The following is a 21,298-nucleotide window of genomic DNA, read 5'->3' on the forward strand; positions in this document are numbered from 1 at the left end:
AGATAAACATACATTAAAAGTTTTACAGAAATGTATGAGAAACTTTCTGAGATATCATGCGCGCAAAATGAGAAAACCGAAGAAACCGGCACCTGAGAAAAAGAGGCTTAAACAGCTGCTGTAAACATAAATCTCAATGGGAAGAGGTTACGCATTTTAACTTGAAAAGTTTTTTGTGTACGGTAATAAATAAGATATCAAATTGTTCAGAATTAAAATATGCATAACATATATTTTTTTTCTGGAAAGTCTAAAATTTTGAAGGTTAAAGGTCCTTAGAGCACTTTGCACTTCTTCGATTGAACGGAGTTCTTACATCAACTTCCCGAGATATCTGGAGCGAGGATATTTCTCTTTCAGCTGCGGCCATTGCACCAGAAAGTAATCGGCGATGGGGTACAGTATTTTACCCGATAAGGACATGGTTTTGACTCGACAGATGCTTTCCACATAAATGATCTTTATGTGTTTCACACCCAGGACCTGAAAGGGAGAGAGAGGGAAAATAACTTAATTGGTCATCAAAACAAAGTTCAGTACTAGAGACGTACCGAGTACTCGGTAACTACTCGGTACTCGGCCAACTCGGTACTCGGCCAATTTGCCGAGTACTCGGTACTCGGCCAAATTCTGATCAGATACTCGGCCAATACCGAGTAGTTGCAAAAAATTGAATATTGTCAAAGACAGATACTAAAATTTATAGAAAAAAGAGCACGCATTATATTCTGCAATCATTTACACAATTAAAATTTATAAGTCAAATTTTAAATTTTGAGAATAATGAAGTTTGTAATGCTTCAATGGAATACATCTTTATTTTAATGTCCCCAAAGTTAATGAAACTTATTTATTAAAAAATATGCAAAAAAGGTAAGTATAGAAAATATGAAATTTTTATATTAAAAATGGATTTTTGCAACAAACAAAACTGAGTTATAAAAAATATAAAAATACCTCTGCTTAAAAAATAAAAGGAAATAAAACAACGTTAAAAGCACAGTGCAGGAACACTGCAGACACATGTTTTGGCATTACAAGGAATTCCTTTTTCAATGCACAACATAGAAGCTCGTGGATTTAAAGGCATCCGACAAAAGTCAGATTTTTTTGTCGAATGTCTTTACATTCTTTAGCTCACATGTTATGCACTGAAAAAGACGTTCCTTGTAACGGGGGGGGGGGGGGGGGCAGCAACACATGTCTGCAGTGTTCCGACACATTTGTTGTATTAAAATTATTTATGTTTGGTGGACTAAAACTATAATTGATTGGTATAAATTTGTTTTAATTCCAACTTGATTAATCATACCTTTTATTTATTTATTTTTAATTTTAAAAATAACTTTTTTGTAAAATTTTTGACACAAACAAAATTGTTTATATAATGCGTAAATTGAATTTCAGCAGGAATTTAGTTTTAAAAACTATTGTATGGACAAGGAGGCCAATACTCCTATTCCAATAAGTTCAAAATTCATCACATGTGTGTCGGTGGTTCTTCTTAAAACATATTTGGTACTCGTTAACTTGGCCGAGTAGTGAAAGGCCGAGTACTCGGTACTCGGCTACTCGGCCAAAGTGCTACTCGGTACATCTCTATTCAGTACTCTTTAAACAAATGTTTCTTAATTTTTTTAATAAGTGGAACCCTTTCAGATAATCTCCCAAAACCGCAGTTTTCTCCGTAAGCAGTTGAAGCAACATTCTTGAAATGCTTTACCAGGGTTCATACTCAACTTTGAAAATTAAAAGTAAGGAGTTTTGCAGGAGTTCATTTCACTTTTTAAGGAATAGTTTCTTGTTTAAAGAAGCATTTCTTTTTTCAACATATTTCAGAAAAAATATGTACAACTCTATCTTTTTTGCTTTCATACAATCAGGGTTGGCCGAATTGGACCCAATTGGGTTGGACCCAATGGGTTTTTTTTTGAAAAAACCCATTTAAAAAAACCCATTATTTAACCCACTTTTGGGTTTTTTTAAATTTTCTGAGAAGTTTTTAAAAGTTAATTAATTTAAATACTTTCACAATTAAAAACTTGTTTTTTACTTGTTTTTCACCACAGACAATGAACATAAAAAATGAATTTTGAACTTTAATAGTATTTCTTAACTCTTAACGGCATTAAAGAAATACTTCAAAGATTTTAAATAAATGTATTTAACTTTTTTCTTTAACTGGTCAATAAATAACTCAAATTATGTTGACCGAGTCCTGTCACGTTTGATTTTCTCAATATTTGTAGATTGTACGGAGGAAACTAATCTAGTTAAAAGGCTTTCATGTGAATTATTTTCTGCTAACCAACACGTCACAAATCTCGAATAAACACAAGTTATATTTTTTAGAAATAAACAGATTTTTCAAACTGTCGACAGAAAACAGAACAGGTACAGTATTTTCATTATCTTATGAAAAAGTTAAATATTTCTTACTCTGTACACAGAAATAGAAAAACAGTCAACATAAAATTCAAAGAAATGTCTTGATTCAGCTGGAATTCAGTAAAAAGGGATTTTAACTACTAGAGGTTTTACAGTAGTTTTGCATAACAAATTGAAATACAATAAAATAAAATGCAAAAAAAAAAAAATTGTATTAATTAAAAACGAACAATCGATTTTATCACTCGAGAAGTAACTTTGCCTTAACTGTTGGTAATAATGAAAATTAAAAAATCTGAAACTTCACCATTCTTGGGTTTTTTCGTCTTTTATACTTTTCTTCAGAAAACGCTGAATTTAAACTAGTTTTCCAGCTTTTTTTACCCGAAGACAATTTTTACACTTTGTCCATATACTTACGCTACAATATGCTACAAGTACCCCACATTTTCCATAAAAAAGACAAAAAAACCCACATTTCTTTTAAAAAACCCAACTTTAGTTGGGTTTTTTTTGGGTTTTATTCAAAAAAACCCAAAAAACCCTGGGTCCATGGGCTTTTTTAAAAAAACCCGGGTTTTTGCCAACCCTGCATACAATACATTGAATGCACAAACATACTAAATTTATATAGTAAAATATGCATTTACTGCTTCTTAGACTTGAGCAGTCTCGGAGTCAAATTCAAATGCTAGGGGGGGGGGGGGGGGCGTTAATCATTGAAATCTGTTTTATTTTGAAAATGAATAAAAAGTTAGTGATATTGATTGAAAATTAGTACAACTTCCAACAATCAAAATATTGTTGCCTGTTGTATTTATTAAAGCAGAAATTCTTTTAGAATTGTACTTTAACAAGTCTACAAGATGTCATATTATTAATAATTATCGACATAATCATCAGAAACTTGGAAAAAAAAATTCGGATGTGGGTATGAAAATAGTCTAACGAAAAAATCGGATTTCCGACATCAACAGACGAAAAAAATAGCGGAATTCCGGTAAAATTCGTAATAACGTAATCACTCGTATCGGATTGGTGATAGAAGATAACCTTTCAGGTGATGTAGAATAAAGAAATAAGGAGTTTGTAAAGAGATATTAGCAAAATTCAGGAGTTTTAAGGGCCCTTATTTTCTTTTCTTAAAAAGCAGGAGTTTATAAGGAGTTAGTAAGGAGCGTACGAACCCTGTTTACTGTTTGACCACGGATTGTATGTAATTTGGCAATGAGCCAAGTAAATACGATTCCATCTTTATGAGTCTAGCAGGGGAGAAGGGAAAATAACGATGGGATTTTGATGCACGCGTTTTATAATGTCACTAGTGCCTTATTCATTTATTGCATTTTCAAAAATAAAAGGGGAAACAAAAGTAGTTACCGTGGAAACAACAAAAATAAAATAAAATATTTTCATTTCATTCAGGAACGCAAAAGCAAAATGGTAAGCTTGAAACTTTGTTGTGAATAAACAAATCAATTAATTTTCGCCCTGAGAATATAGATCGAATCTACTTTAGATTTAAAAAATGCTGCTGTGAGCAAATTTTCATTTTTACAAAACCAAGGCTAAATAATAGATAGCCCAAAGAGCACATCTGAAAGAAACCAACTAATAGCCCTATAAACTAATAGATACGTCCATTTCCGCCCATAAACCGGATATTAGCCCTTTCCATGTAATCGATGGTCAGACAGCACCTATAGTCAAAGTAAAATTGTTTCAAGTAAAATTTTTAATGCCAGAAAGTAATTTTAAAAATTAACAAAATCTGAAAACAACTTTGAAAAAAAAATGCAAACACAAAAAATATTAAAAGCTTAAAAATTAAGCTTAAGTTACAAAAATTCATTATTATAACAGATTTTTTTAGTTTTGTGGAAAGCAAGGGAAATATAGATTGAGAGTTTTTAACTGATCTCCATGGAATGTCTGGGTTCAGCAGAACACGACTTACGAAACTGCATCGAACCGAAGCAATAGTCCGCAAAAACTTACATGAGACAGAAATGCTGCGACACATACAGGAACACAGGTGCCCGGCCCATTGTTGAGGATCTAGAAGGGAATAACGTTTTATGTTAAAAATAGCAACACTTTTAAACTGATTCAGTGGGGAGGGGAGTAACACAACTAAACCCTATGCTAAAATGAACAATATGTTTAGAATGTTGAGACATGGAATAACATTGTTTTGATGATATTAAAAAATGTTATGATTATCCACTATAATATTAAAATCTGTTCGCGTCCGTCTGTCTGAAGATCGATCTTCTCGAGAATCGCTGCGAATCGAGAGTCAAACGAGATACCGATCAATTCGAAATTTCCCAAAGAAAAAACAATAGGAGCAATCTCGTAATTGTGCGACTTTAATTAGCAGAGATATTACTTAAAACGTTAATTAACATGACGTCATTCAGGCATTTTTATTTCTTTCCTGTTGCCATTTTGCATATGTGAGCAAGTAAAATTCTAATAATTGTTTTTAAAGAGATTTTTTTGGCTGCTGTCCAAATCTTAAAACAACGTTTCCATCTAGAATCAGGGTTCATACTCTATTTGGATGAAAAAATTCCATGACTTTTCCAAGACTTTTTCATGACTTCAATGAAAATTTTCATGACCTCGTTGCACGAAGAGAATAGCACTATTAAATCTCAAACTTGGTAATATTTGGAAATGAGCACTAAGCAAAATGTCTATATGAATGCCGCAGCCTCATTGAAGCACTTACTCGTAATGGAAAAAATATAAGTGCACACTTAAAAAACTAAACTATTCTTATTCGTCTTCATCATATAAATTTAAGTAAAGTAAAAATTCAGTGAAGCGAATATGATGATGCTTAAATGTCTGATTTTTTTTAAAAAAGAGGCTGAATGATATTGAATGGGACAAAGGTTGAATGTGTCATCACTAAGTTTCAATAAATTTGCTTAATAAGTTACCTTCTAGTGTCAACAGTGTCTTTAATCATCCACGTAACTTGACAGTATTTTGGTTCTTTGAAGTAAAGCCACTTAGTTTAGTTCTTTATGTTTCTAAACCAGATCTTTTTTGAAAAAACCATTCAGTAATGAATCAATCTTCTGATTCAAAAGTATATTTGTTTTGTTTACAAATTTGCATATTTTCAAATGCATATAAATTAATAGGTTCAGAATTTCCAGAACACATTTAATTCCCAACATTGAATGTAGCAGTGGGTCGCATGGATTAATTTTGCGTGCGGGTCATTCCATATCAAATTAACCAATAAAAAATAAATTTTGAAGGTCAATGTTTTGGATTGTTATGGTTTTTTGTCTGTTTATTATACTTACCTCCAGGATGAAAAAGCTGAAGATTCAAATTTTTTCAACAATTCTTTGCAAAGTTATGCATTTTTTAAATTTTGGAGAAATCCGAAATTTTGCATTGATTAAAATCTTAAGAGGGCTATTATTAGAGTACTATTTGACTTAGAAGTTTACAATTGGTGCTGTTTTGTTCAGTCTTTTATAAGGTTTTCAAAAATATATAACAAAGCCCAGTTGCTAAAAAAAGTTTTAATAAATTTTTTAATAAAAAAGTGTTTTTTAATTTGTAAAAATTCAAAATCGAAATTTTTAATTTTCTTGAAAAAAAATATATGTTACTTAGCCTTTTGTTAGCAACATTTATTCAAAATTTCAAGATGGCATTCTTTTGATATCATGCAGAAAATTTTTTTTTCCTCTTTCAACAGTGGGTCATTCCATGTCAAATCAATCAATAAAAAATAAATTTTTAAGGTCGATGTTTTAGAATGTAATGATTTTTTATCTGTCTATGATACACATCTCAATGATGACAAATCTGAAGTTTCAAATTTTTTCAACAATTCTTTCCAAAGTTATAAATTTTATTAACTCTGGAAACATCATAAATTTTACATCGTTTAGTAATCTTTAAAAGGCTATTATCAAAGAACTAATTGACTTAAAAGGTTAAAACTTGTGCTGTTTTGTTTAGTATTTTAGGAGGTTTTAAAAAATATGTAACAAAACCTAGCTACAAAAAAATTTCATTTATTTAAAAAAAATTTTTGTAAAAATTAAAAATCAAAATTTTTAATTTTCTTGGAAAAAAAAAAGCAGGATACTTAGTCTTCTTTAAGCAACATAAATTCAAAATTTCATGATGGTATTTTTGTGGTATCATGGAGAAAAAAAAATTTCTCTTTCAAACAGTTGCTTTAATTTTATTTGTAAAAAACATTTGTTCTAATGAAAAGTAGTTAAAGTTTAAACCGGGACTATTGAGTAGAAAAACAAGTACTTGGCAGTATTGCAAGCATATTAACAAATTCAAACAATTTTTTTGGTGAAAAAATATTTATTATTGAATAAAAAATCAAAAATTTTATTTAAATTTGAAAACTTCATTTTAAAAGTTACTGAAGCTTTTTTAGCCATATTTTAAAAGCAAATTTAAGTTTTATTTATACATAATTTAATTGCTACAATATAAAATTTAATATTTTTTTAAGCCCATTAAGAAGCAGTTTGAGATGTGTGTAACTCACTTTGCTACTATAGAACTCAATTTGTAAGTCCTAGTATAGATATACTTTCTTCTTACGTAAGATTTCAGTTGCTTTTTCCATCTCCTCTTTCGAGACTTGGTATGTTCTGCTTGTAGCAGTGACAGGATGTAATTTGCACAGAATAAAATTTTTAGGAATGGTCAAAATGTCTGCTTTTCTTGGATAAATGAATGATGATGATGGTTCGCTAGAATGAAGGAAAGAAACCTGGATTTCTTCTTCTACCTGATCTGTTGAAATTACATATCCTATCCACCATTTGCTGTCATAGGCACAAGCAATATAGCCCACAATTTCTTCAAACTGTACATCCCCATTATGAGGGCTCATGAACTCGGGATCCTCTGTACTGAGCCTGGTTTTGGATCTTTGCGGAACTCACTCATAACATCATCAGTTTCAGGAACTGAAGAATGTTTTTGCTTACTTAATTGTATGCGACAAGCAGTACAAATTTTGATTCCTTCTTCAATGCCATATGTTAGAGTTGTCATCCACAAGCTTCCAGTTCTTAGATCTTTTTTCACCCAATGTCCTTCCTTTTTAAATGGATTACAGCAAAATATGCTCCATTGTTTATCCATTTTCAACTGAAAGTTGGCTCTTAGCAACAAAAATATGCATACATTTAACATTAAAATAATAATAAAACTTGGAAAAAAATTTCTCAAAGAAAGCAAGCAGTAAAATTTAGAATGTGCACTATCCAAGAACATAAAAAGTACTGAAGATTTCAATGCCTCTGTAGTGGGAGAAAGCAGACGGGTTCGTTACAGCAGGCAGCTGATGAGTGGGAGTGGCTACTTAGGGGATGGATAGCAGGGATGTAGGTGCTGAAGCATGATTCATGATGGTCAAGCCCTCCCGCTGTATCAACCCATAAACATAGGATTGAAAAAATGTTGATTGGAGACCTTTGCTTTACTGAATTATTTTGACACTTTCGATTACGGACCATTTGCCATCGATAAGTAGACTAATATATTTTCAGTTAATAAATTTTAATTCTTGGCTATTTGAAAAAAACCTGCATATATATATATATATATATATATATATATATATATATATATATATATATATATATACATATATATACATATATATAAAGAAATCAAGCCAAGGGTGCCAATAACACCTCCTCAAATACTGTACAGCACCCCCCCCCCCACAGGGATGAAACCTCTTTACAGAGAAAAATGCCCCTTAAACATTTCCTTAAAAATCTTAGTGGCACAGTCTTTGCCATCCCCCCACCCTCCACCCCCTTTGGATGATCCAGCTGATCAAGCAGTATGAATTGTTACATGGATAAAGATGCTGAAAGAGGAAATTTTTTTTTTCTTATGATACCACAATAATGCCATCATGAAATTTTGCATAAATGTTGCTAAAGTAAGACTTAATAACATAAATTTTTTTCAAAAAAATATAAAATTTCGATTTTGAGTTTTTTTAAATTAAAATTTTTTTTTTCAAAAAAATGTTAAAAAAAAAAGAAAAAGGTAGAACTAGGTCATGTCATATATTTTATAAAACCTTATTAAATACAGAACAAAACACTACCAGTTTTAACTCTTTGAGTCAAATAGTTTTTTAATTACGGCCTTTAAAGAAAACGTGTCAGGAAAAATTTTCAACTTCGTCAAAACTTTAAAATATTATAACTCAAAAACAAATGAGTGAAAAAATCCAAAACTTTGTATATTTTCTCTGTTGTGGTAATACTCCATTGGAACAAAAAATGAGCAAAATCTAAAGACATGACGTTTTGACTATTGGTTGATTTGACATGGAATTACCCGTGCCGTATGTTGGGCACTACTGTTTTAGAGCATTAGAATTCCTCCTTTCTGTATTCTATCGCCTGACTTAGGATTTTTATTTTCTAAAACATTCAACAAATTAAGATAAACTCAGATAAATTTAATAATAAAGTCCTTACGAGTGATGGAATCGAATTCGCATGCAATTGAATTGCTTTTTTTTTTGAGTGGGCGTGGCAAAACTAAGAACGTGAAATTTTGCTACTACAGAATATGAAACATAAGAAGTGTTGAAAATAACAGAAAATTCAAAATAAGTGATGTCCAGGCAGTAAAATCCCATCGCAAAAAATGGCAAGCGGCTGTGACAGAAGTGGATGCAATGAGATTTCAAAATTCAGATTTGATTTTTGGATCGTTCAATTTTCCACTTTTAATAGCTTTTATGTGCTATACTGTTAAATCACTTAAGATTTCTAATGCTCCTTTAGCTACTGATCCTTTCTCTTTGTCCAAGAAATTTTTCCATGACTTGAAATAAATTTCCATGACTTTCAATGAAAATGTCAATTTTCCATGACTTTTCCAGGTCTGAAATTCTGTTATATTTTTTCCATGACTTTCCAGGATTTCCATGACCCGTACGAACCCTGTAGAATTTCATTTTAAATTAGTTTAAAATGGGTTGCTCTATTCGGATATAGCCTTTATTTTATCGTCTGTCCTTTTTTTATTTTTTACATTCAACGTTCTTAACTCTTTTCAACATATGAAAGCGGTTTCTTCAGCTATGTTTATTGATTGTAGTGTAAGTTTATCATTCACCGGCCTCATATTTTGGTACATTTAGGATGTGCGACTAATTATGTTTATTTTGTTGACCTTTTTCCGTCACATGGGTGAGTTTTCAAATTGTAAAAACTCTCTTTTTCCTTCCTATTTATATATTTGAAATACAGTTTGTATCGTTAAAAGAACATGTTAAATTAAGAATGTTTGGATTTCTTTAAGTGAAACAGAGTTGAACAAAAAAGATTGTTTTTTAGGATTTTAACTAAAGCTTAATTGGAATCTAAAGACTTGATATTAAATTAATCCTTATTGGTAGTTATTAAGTCTTGGTACTTTAGTTTCACGTAATCAACCAAAAAGTATGTGTCATTTTATGTAAAAAGCTGATTGTAATTGTACATAAATATTTCAGATATATTCTATCAGATTTAATTCAGTTTAAAGTGAGCAGATATTATAGTTGAGAATGCATATATTTTCATCTTTTGTGCTAATTGAAAATACTCATAACTTGTATTATTGATAACTATGATTAACGTTAAAGAGGTTTTTGCCAAAAATATGCTCTACTGGTGTTTTGCAAACCTTGCATTACGCGTAATTATTTACTCCTTAGCGCTTTAGAAACTGATGTCAGACAGAGTAATACAAAAACATCAATTGGACATCTCTTTCATTTTGTAAGTAGCCCGTGCAACGCCGGGCACGCAGCTAGTGAGAAAAGAAAAGTTGTAGACAAATAAAAAAAGAATGTTTTGAAATTGAGTGTGATTTTCACATTTTAAAAAGAATATACAGAATACAAATAGGTGAGTTTTTTTCCCTCAACTTACTTAAAAACTGCAAAGCTTAAATATTTAAACTTGCAGTTTTAAAGTATCAATCAAATCATTGAGCAGTAAGTGAACGCCCATAAGGCAGGCCCCTATGCGCAGTATAACGACAGCATGGTAATCACATCATTAGTTATAGATAACAATGATTTCCCCCCAAAAAGGGACAAAAGACCCCTTCAGAAACACCCGAATGCAACCAAAAGGGGAGGTGCACAACAAGACCACACTAGGAGTCTACGTACCAAATTTCATTTTTCTAGGACATACCATTCTTGAGTTATGCGACATACAACGTACACACAGAGGTCACGAGAAAACTCGTAATTAACTCGGGGATTGCGTCAAAATGGTTATTTCGAGTGTCTATACGTTCTTAGGCACTTATTCATGTGTGGTCGATTCCAAAACAAAAACTCAACATTCATTCGGGGGTGAGCAAAATAGAAATGAAGGTCGATTTTTGAGTGAAATGTTTTTTGCGAATACAATACTTCCTTTTTTGTAAAAGGAAGTAAAAACGTTGAGCCCTTTTCAAAAAAAATACTGTCCAAATTTTCAGTTAACAAACACAAACATCTGATTCCTTTGCTTTAATAGTCATTAGGTTTACTAAATTTTAACTGCTAAGAAAAACACCAAAATAAAAAGACACTTTTTCCGCACTTTTGATATTCAAAGGTAGGCAGCTTAGTAATGCCTTAAAAAGCAGAGGGAAATCATCTGGTTTCAGGATGCCAGAGACTGCACCATGGGTACCCATATGCAAAGTCGCAAGGGGGGGGGGCTCAAATATTTTCCCCGTGGTTTAGCTGGATATTTTCCCCGTAGAAAACAATTTCAGGACAGATTAGAGTCATTAAAATTAGACATTTTTAATAACTTATTCATTAAAAGGGATGGAGAAGAAATATTTTTACATTTGTGCAAAGAAAAAAGTACTAAAAGCAAGGAAGTTCTAATTTGAAAAGGGGGGCTCGAGCCCCCCTGGCCCTCCTATATGGGCGCCCTTGGACTGAACCAAGAATTCTCCAAGATGGGTGAAATTGCATTTTTAGAACATTTTTTCAGAAAAATTACTGAGAGTTTCCGAACCCTCTTCCTTTAACAAAATTGAATATCACATGAAACAATTAACCAACATTTTGACGCAAAAAAATGCAAAATTACTGCACTGCAGCAATTTGCAATTTTTAGGCATCAAAATGTTGGTTAATTGATTCATTTAATTTTCAAGCACAAGTTATTTATTCGTTAAAATCAAATATCCTTTAAAAGTGCAGTTCTGTCACTGGAGTTGGAAAGATTGGCAGAGGAACTAAACCTTCCTCTAACCTTTCCAAAGATGTTTTAAAATCATGATTTTAAGACTTCACGTTAAAAATATTTAGAAACACCTCTGGAGTTGAGCGCTCCCTTAAATCTTTTGCAGACTGTCTAAAAATACTTTTGAACCTTCAATGTATTAAAATTGCCAGTAGAGCCCCATCAAGAGAGAAGTGATTGCTCCCATCACCCCTCACTTGTATCCGTTCATGGACTGGACACTAATGTAGAATAGTTGGCACGTCTGTGAGATGAATAGGATCAAATTGAGTGTAACAACTATTTTAATTATCTTCAAGACGGTTTATTAATTTTCACTTTCTGAGAAATAAAACTGCTCGATTTTAACTAAGCTAAAAACAAATTACTATTGTTCAGAAATCTCAAGAAGTAAAAACCGGACTGCCCTCACGGAAAGGACCAGGAATGAACACGGAAGTGAGTGTTGGGCTTTGACTAAAGCAGAAGAAGAGAGATAGATGGTTTTTGGAAGGAAAATTTTAAGAAGAATTTTTGGTGCTGCCCAGGAAAACTGATACAGTAAAACCTGTAAAATTGACCACCCTTGTAAGTTGACCACCCTTGTAAGTTGACCACCTGTCTATGTTGACCGCTTTTGTCAGGAACGGAATTAGTCCTATCTCATATAATGAAGGAAAACCTCTGTAACTTGACCACCTCTCTATCTTGACCACCTGTCTATCTTGACCACTAATGCTCGCCAAATTTGGTTTTGAGTATTGTAAAAAGCCCTTTTTTAAGTTCACCACTTTGTTTATTTATTTATTTATTTTTTTAAACTTTCTTCAGCAAATTATTTTATTTTATTATTTATTAATTATTATTATTATTATTATTATTTGATAGCTTTCCAAGAATGTTTTTAATGCTTTGATAACAGACTAGCATTTTACTAACTAAACAGCAGCATAAAGCTTATGCTGCTCTTTATTCTCCAAACTTGTTTTTCATTTGTTGTTCTATTTGAGATAGCTTTTTGTACTCTGTTCAATGAAAATAGGTGTCAGTAGAAAAGTTCAAAGTCTTTTCTTTCAGTTGCAATATGTTGTGACACAGGAATTGTGTAAAAAGAGCAGGCCCGGATCTATACATTTTGATTCTCCTGCAACAAAATATGTAGGGCCCCTCCCTAGTGGCCAGCAGTGTTAATTAGTGAAGTGAATAAGCCTTAATGCTAGTTTTTTTTTTTTTTTTTGCTTTTTTTTCTTCAATTTCTAGGGCCATTAGCTCTTTTAAAGGAAGCGGGCCTCTCGGACAGATCTGGGCCTGCTAATGAGTAAAGTTACATGTTTCTGGTGCAAGGGATTAAGAGATAGGACATTTTAATTGATTTTGCCTTTATGAACTGGGAGAGTCGCGCTTATTGCTCTCTGTGCTATAAGTTGTACAAGAAAGGCTTGAAAAAGAAAGTTAGTTGAACTTGAGATTAATAAAAAGTATGAAATATTATATTAAAATTAATTGAAAATGGAGAAAGCCTGAGAAAATTAGCCAGCACATATGGAATTTCTAAAACTACAGTGTCTAATACAATTAAAAACAAGGAAAAACTAACAAAATTATTTGAATAGTATTTTTAATTATTGTTTCACTTTCAATAATATTAAACAATGAAAGTGAGTTGAACAGCAAGAGTAAGGGTTAATTCCTCAAAAAATGAATACATGGTGCAAGAAATGACAAAAAAAAAAAAAGATAATTTATTACCGCCCGTTATAAGTTGACCACCTGTCTAAGTTGACCGCCAAAGTACTGCACCGCGAGTGGTCAACTTACACAGGTTTCACTGTAGCCAAAAATGTCTATTTGAGAAATATTCTCAACAGTTCATTTTGAAAGCTAAGTGTAAACTAAGTGTAAATGTTTTTACTCACTTGTATTTCTTTAATAATGAAAAGGCAGTTAATCTTGTCCTTTAAAGGATGCTTGTTTCAAATCGCGTATCGGGAGAATCAACGTGTAAACATCAGAACGACTTCGAACGACGTGTTTCGTCAGGAAGGAGGATGTGACCTCAGAGCACGAGATGTAATCTCCCGATAGCTCCGCGGCAAATCGAATGTTCTGGAAGCATCCAGACTGCTTACCAGAGCAGTCCAGGCTTAGGCTACGTAAGCCAGCTCTTACATAGGCATATCCGGCGTGACATGCATTGAGTGCGCTGTATTATATAAGCGGAGGGGAAATGAGAAGGAAATCACTTACTTCTTCTGCTCGCGTTTCTCATTTTCGACTGACGATAGTCGTATTTTTGAGAGCAGTGGCGTAGCTAGACCTTTCGGAGGGGGGGGTTACTTCTTTTATATATCTCTCTCTCTCTCTCTCTCTCTCTCTATATATATATATATATATAATATATATATATATAATATATATATATATATATATATATATAATATATATATATATAATATATATATATATATATATATATATATAATATATATATATATATGTGTGTGTGTGTAATCGCTTGGAATATTTTCCTTTTCTTCTTTTTTTTTTCTTTCTCTTCTCTCTTCTTTTTCTCTTTTTTTTTTTGAGACTAACTTTTCGGGGGGGGGGGGGTTTGTCCCCAACCCCCCCCCCCTAGCTACGCCCCTGTTTGAGAGAATCGTTCGCTGTTGAGGTGACGTCCTGCACTTAGGGGATGGCTTTTAGAATTTCGCCATGAGAGTTAGGGACTTAAAATTTTTTGAAACATTTTAGAGTAATTTATGTTAGGGTGTCAAATATTTTTTTTGAAAAGATGTTCTTTTGGAACATGAAGGATGATTTTGAGTAGTGTTGAAATCCCTCATACTTGTTTATACCATTTACTCATGTTAAAGTTTGTTTTACAGTTGTTAATTATTGGATTATTATAAATAAAATGATTTAGCCATATAACTTGAATTCTGACATTTCATTTCACTTGATAGCTACAGAAATGTGAAACAGAAAGGTAAACCTGGTGTTTACCTTCCTTGCGGGAGTTAGACACAATTTGTTAGGTCAACAAAAACAACAGATGGCGCACTCTCTATAATTTTGAGATACATAAAAAATTCTATAAACAGCCAGATATTATCCACTTAATTCAAGCCAATCGCATCAGATGGCTGGGGCACCTTTTTTAGACTAGGTAGTAGGGACCCAGCCCATAAAGTCACCTTCACAATTCCAGATGGTGCCCACCAACCAGATGGCTCGATTGTGCCGAAAAAGACTTAAAAATTGTTGGCCTCAGTGAATGGAGGAAATCTGTTTCTGACAGGGTGGGATGGAAGAAACTGATTGAGACGGTCTTGGCCTGCCCTAGGCTGTAGTGCCGAAGAAGAAGAAGAAAAACAAAATTAATGCTTACAGCATCTGGCTTATGTTTGAAGACTAGTTGAAGGCACTTCAAAAATGAGACGAATGTAGTCATGACTGATGAAATCCATGATTGGCCCACTTCTCTGCTACGTGGTATCTTTTCAATTGTGTACGCATCCGTTACGGGCTAAGTAAGGATGACAAAAAAAATGGCATTAATTGCATGAATATCTTCAACAATACTGTACTTATACATTCATGCATTACATAATAGTTTGGATGGCCCAAAATAAAACATCACTTTAATACAATTGTAATTAAAATATTATTGTTTCGTTAAAATTACTAACTTCGATAGCTTTCGATTAATTTCATGTCATGTTAAAAATTTCTTTTACCAAAAAATGTTAAGTTTATTAAAAAAACAATAAATCTAAATACAATTAAATTAGTCATAGTTTTGAAATTTTTTCAATTATTTAAATAAAAATAGTAACACATGGTAGCTACTAGCACGTTAATTTAAATCTAATAGGCATCTATAAAAAGCATTAAGTGGTATGTAAGTATTTATATTTTAACTGCATCTTATTTTATATATTTCATTAGTACTAAGAAATCTTTTATGCTACGGATGGAATTTATGAGTGCAAATATTCTCCCTACCTAAAAAAAATAGTTTGCAAAAGACAAAGCATATGCAATTGCACATAAACAATTAATAAGCAAACCAATGTATTGCAACAAATGCAGTTAAAAAAAGACAGAAAAAAAAATGTTTCAGCATTACAATTGAAAAATCCATAGTAAGATAAGTCTTTAATCGATAAAAATGCTTAACATTTTCATAACTTGATTTTATTTCCTAATGTATAATGCTGTCTTAGTTTTAATGACAGCAAACAGGAACTTTTTACAATCATACCAAAAATATCAATCTACAATGCATCATATTTGGTGAATGAATAGGCAAAATGAACAAAAAAAATTCGGCTCCTTAATCAATTTCAAAACTAAACATTTATTTATTTTATATTTAGCAGTTAGCACTTGAACCATTCAGGTAATGGGGGGAGGGGGGGTCAACCCCTCCTAAATTTTAAAGATATAATTTAATTATTCATTTTGCATGTATTTTGGCGATCTTTCCAATAATAATCATTGAATAAGTACCCTTGCCCCCCCCCCCCCCCCCCCAATGGAAAATTTTGAAATGACAGGCCTGACTTGAACACAGAAAATTTCATTGACTAAGAAGTGTGCAAATATCATTCACAACACAAATAACGTGAAGACAAGTAGTTACGAATGTAAAATGTAAAAACAAGTATTATATATGAACTAAACATTTATAACATACCATAGTTTCCAGAGATAAAACTTTTTTTTCACTCAAAATATCTGAATCGGCAATAATATAAATTCTAGGCCTGAATTTGGGTCCTATATGCTTCAAAAGATGTAGCATCTCAAATGTATGGCCACCTAAAATGAAACATTTTTTAAAAAAATGTGAAACAGTTACAGTGAAACCTGTGTAAGTTGACCACTTGCCGTGCAGTACTTTGGTGGTCAACTTAGACAGGTGGTCAACTTATAGAGGGTAGTAACAAAAACTGGTTTTTCTTTTTTTTTTAGTCCTTTTTTTTTTATTCTCTTTTTTTTTTTAGTCCTTTTTTGCCCCATGCATTCATTTTTTAACTAATTGGAATAGTTTAAACTCACTTTCATTAAGATAAATAAATACCTTTGTGCTGAATAGTAAAGACAGACCAAACAACGTAAGTAGAAGCACAAATTTATAAATTTGTGCTTCTACTTACGTTGTTTGGTCTGACTTTACTCACTTTCATTGTTTAACATTACTTTAAAACAATAAGTAAAAATATTTTTAGAGATTATTTACCAGAATGACAAGTATCATACAAATTTAAAATGTCTGTAAATCGATCGAAGGAAAAAAAAAGTCTCATTGCTTATGAAAAACTACTTACTTGACATTAAGAATTCGTAAAAATTCATAACAAGTCAAAAGTGACATAAATTCTTCATTTGATTTTTTCTTGTACATTTGTAACAATGGTAATAATGCTTTTTCCATGTGGTCAACTTACAAAGGGTTTTTTACAATACTCCAAACCAAAGCTGGTGTATATTAGTGGTCAAGATAGAGAGGTGGTCAAGTTACAGAGGTTTTCCTTCATTATATAAGATAGGACAAATTCCGTTCCTGACAAAAGCGGTCAACTTAGACAGGTGGTCAACTTTACAGGTTTTACTGTATGTGTTGTTTACAAAAGATGTCATATTTTAAGGGAGGAGGGGGCTCTCATGAAATTATGAGTTTAAGACAAGAGGAGGAAGGGTGGTAACAAGAAATATGAAATCAATTTTTATAAGGAGAATTAGCTTGGTGCCCGGCGTTGCACAGGCTACTTAAAATTTTGTATTACTCTGACAAAAAGTTCTGTTTTCTAAATGTTTTCTGAAAATTGATGTTTTCTGTTTCTAAAGCGCTAAGGAGTAAATAAATACGTGTAATGCAAGGTTTGCAAAACACCAGTAGAGCATATTTTTGGCAAAAATCTCTTTAAAGTTAATCATAGTTATCAATGATGCAAGATATGCGTATTTTCAATTAGCACAAAAGAGGAAAACATATGCATTATCAACTATAATCTGTGCTCACTTTAAACTGAATTAAATCTGATAGACTATATCTGAAACATTTTGTATGTACAATTACGATCAGCTTTTTACATAAAATGACACATTCTTTTTGGTTGCTTAAGTGAAACTAAAGCACCAAGACTTAATAAATACCAATCAGCATTAATTTAATACCAAGTCATCAGATTCGAATTAAGCTTTAGTTAAAATCCTAAATTAATTATCCCTAAATTAAGCTTTAGTTAAAGTATTGTTATCCTTAAAAACAATATTTTTGTTTAACTCTGCTTCACTTAAAGCAATCCAAACAATTTTAATTTAACATGTTCTTTTAACGATACAAACTGTATTTCAGAAACAGGAAGGAAAAAGAGAGTTATTACAATTCGAAAATTCACCCATGTGACGGGAAAAAAGTCCAACAAAATAAACATAATTAGTCGCACATCCTAAATGTACCAAAATATGAGGCCGGTGAATGATAAACTTACACTACAATCAATAAACATAGATAAAGAAACAACTTTCATATGTTGAAAAGAGTTAAGAACGTTGAATGTAAAAAATAAAAAAAGGACAGACGATAACATAAGGCTATATCCGAATAGAGCAACCCATTTTAAACTAATTTAAAATAAAATTCTAGATGGAAATGTTGTTTTAAGATTTGGACAGCAGCCAAAAAAATCTCTTTTAAAACAATTATTAAATTAATTATCTTTTAAAACAATTAACTGACGAACTGACTGACTGACGTACTGACAGAATTTTACTTGCTCACACAAATTCAAAATGGCAACAGGAAAGAAATAAAATTCCCGAATAATGCTATGTTAATTAACGTTTTAATTAATATCTCCGCTAATTAAAGTCGCACAATTACGAGATTGGTCCTATTGTTTTCTTTGGGAAATTTCGAATCGATCGGTATCTCGTTTGATTCCCGATTCGCAGCTGTTCTCGAGAAGATAGATCTTCAGACAGACTGACGGATGCGAACAGATTTTAATATTATAGTGGATGTGTTAATGATAAACAGTGACATGTGATGAGAACAGGGTGACACTCTGAGCAAGGTGGGAAGAGCGTGAAAATTGTTGAAAAAACATGTACAGTAAAACCTGTGAAGTTGACTGCCTGTCTAAGTTGGCTGCTTTTCTCAGGCATGGAATGAGCCCTTATCATATAAGACAACCTCTGTAAGTTGCCCACTAAAGTTGTTCACTGCAAGTGGTCAACTTATACAGGTTTCACTGTAACATCAGTTAAAAGTTTTGGGATTGGTCCAACCGAGGCTGCTGGTCTCACGAGCTGCACTTCCCTCCATTCGTAAAACATAAAATTTACATTAAAATTGGGGGATATTTCGATAATTGGGAATCTGGCGCAGTCGTCTTATTTTTGGCGTAAAACTTTTTATTTTGGTAACCCTGCTGATTTATTGTAACCCTATGTGAATAGATGTTTCCGTGGTATAACTTTGATATACCCCCCAAAAATTACGCGCCAAATCTGGCACTCCCTACGGACTTTTTAGGGTTGCTGTCTCTTATTTTGGTGTTGCCAATTTAGGATTTTTCAGCTTTTAGGTTTTTGTTGGTTCCAAATTTAGTATTTTCTTGTATTTTGTACCAGTTTTTGAGTTTCTTTCTTTTTTTTTAAGTTTTGTGGCAACAATTTTTGGATTTCATATATGTTTTAGCGCCATTTCATTTATTCGCCATTTCTTTGTGAAGTGATCAAGCAGATTTCTGACTTGCTGTATTTTGCTGCAAATCTGGTTGTATTTTCCAATTATATTTCTTTTTCTATTAATTATTTTTATCTTTTAGCTTTCAATATGCCTACTGTATGTAGTGTTGTTGAATAGTTTCAGGGAATTTTGAGCCATAAAACAGGTATTTTGCTTGGCGAGGAAAAAAAGTCGCCAAATTTCCGATTTGGGGGGGTATATCAAAGTAGTTCCGTTTCCGTTCTCTTTGTTTAGATTTGCAATGAAAAATACCTCTCGCGCAGGCGATGGAGCCAAAAATTGACGCCAATAAAGAAAGATTGTCAAATTCCCAATTATCGAAATCTTCCCTAAAATTGCACAAAACTGTTCAATACTAAATGAAAATTGGGGATATTTCGATAATTGGGAATCTGGCACGGTCATCTCATTTTTGGCGTAAATAATTTTATTTTGGTAACCCTATGTGAACAGGTGTTTCCGTGAACAGGTGTTTGGATTTGCAACGAAAAATGCCTCGCGCGCTGGCGCAGGCGCCAAATATTGACGCCGATGAAGAAAGATCGCCAGTTTCCCAATTATCGAAATCTTCCCTCAAAATTTAATTTAATCAACAAAACTTACTCATTGTAGCACATGGGTATCTGCCACCTGGGCATGTATGCAATCAATAACAATAAAAATACATGAAAAATGCAGACAAAATACGTAAATACAAATGTATTTGTATTAATTTCGTTTTCTGCAAACATGATCAGAAGAATTGGGAGCATTTACATCTTTATTTCTAAAAATATAGAGTAAAATGGAAAAATGTTAAATAATCTAGATGTTTTTTGAAAGCATAAAACCTTACCAGAACCTAAAACCACCATCAGTTTCGCTGGGTTAGAATTTGCACGCGGCATTATTTTCATCGGTTTATGTATCCTCTGATAAACAATAAAAATGCGTACAAGAAATAGGCAGAGAAGAGTACAAACTATGTTTGCACAATAATTGAAAAGTACGTGCCACATTCTTTACAATAATTTCTTTATTTGATTTGATTTATTTCGAGGTTTATTTTTAAATACAATTATTATGTACACCTTGATTTATTTCGAGCATCGTCTGCATTTCAAAAAAAAAAAAAAATAACTGATTTCGTTGCCACACCACAGCAGCAAAATCTGACACCAAGAGCCAAAAAAAAAAATAAATAAATAAACAACTGAAGATTCGCCTTGAATTTGCTGAAATTTTTTGCAGTAAAAATGTAGGGTTTTTTTCCATAAATAATTGTTTATGATTCATAGATGAGCATATAGATGCATTTTTACCTCAAATCAGATTTCCTATTCCTATTCAGAGTCACAAATGACTACAACTATTTATGTCGAGGACTGCATACCAAGTGCCTTGCCTCCACTATTTTTTTTATACCGATAGGTGACAGCACCATCACCGGATCGAACAGTTAATGAGAATTTAGAACTAGTCCTGGAGCTAATAGCTACCTGGAACTAGCACCCCCAGAGGTATCGTTTCACTCGGAGGACATTGAGACCACGAGCCTATTTAACGTCGCCCAGTCCCCTTTAATGACGACGGTGGGTCTTCGACCAGCGGGGATCGAACCCGAGCCCCTCCGGCCCCGAGTCCAATGCCCTACCGATCAGGCTACCACGGCCCCATCGTCTGCATTTCAAAAAAATTCGGAATACTGATTTCGTTGCCACAGCAGCAAAATCTCATACCAAGAGCCAAAAAAAAACAACAACTGAAGATTTGCCTTTAATTTGCTGAATTTTTTTGCAGTAAAAATGTAGGTTTTTTTGATAAATAATTGTCTATGATTCATAGATGAGTATATAGATGCATTTTTATTTCAAATCAGCTTTCCTATTCCTATTCAGAGTCA

General features: G+C 32.5%; 1 protein-coding gene across 2 annotated transcripts; it reads right to left on the reverse strand.

The window, feature by feature from the left end:
* Positions 1–266: 266 nt before the first annotated feature.
* Positions 267–20,492, reverse strand: LOC129233028 (UDP-N-acetylglucosamine transferase subunit ALG14 homolog). Of its 2 annotated transcripts, XM_054867112.1 has the most exons (5): positions 20,252–20,492; positions 16,354–16,478; positions 15,043–15,180; positions 4,387–4,446; positions 267–483 (listed from the first exon to the last, which is right to left on the reverse strand). In XM_054867112.1, the coding sequence occupies exons 1-5, from the start codon at positions 20,412–20,414 to the stop codon at positions 313–315; spliced, it is 657 nt and encodes a 218-aa protein (XP_054723087.1). In that variant the 5' UTR covers positions 20,415–20,492; the 3' UTR covers positions 267–312. The 2 variants fall into 2 exon arrangements, with proteins under 2 accessions (XP_054723087.1, XP_054723086.1); XM_054867111.1 differs by lacking the exon at positions 4,387–4,446.
* Between the last annotated feature and the right edge of the window lie 806 nt (positions 20,493–21,298).

This window comes from Uloborus diversus, unplaced genomic scaffold (assembly GCF_026930045.1).
Source record: "Uloborus diversus isolate 005 unplaced genomic scaffold, Udiv.v.3.1 scaffold_15, whole genome shotgun sequence".
NCBI lineage: Eukaryota > Metazoa > Arthropoda > Arachnida > Araneae > Uloboridae > Uloborus > Uloborus diversus.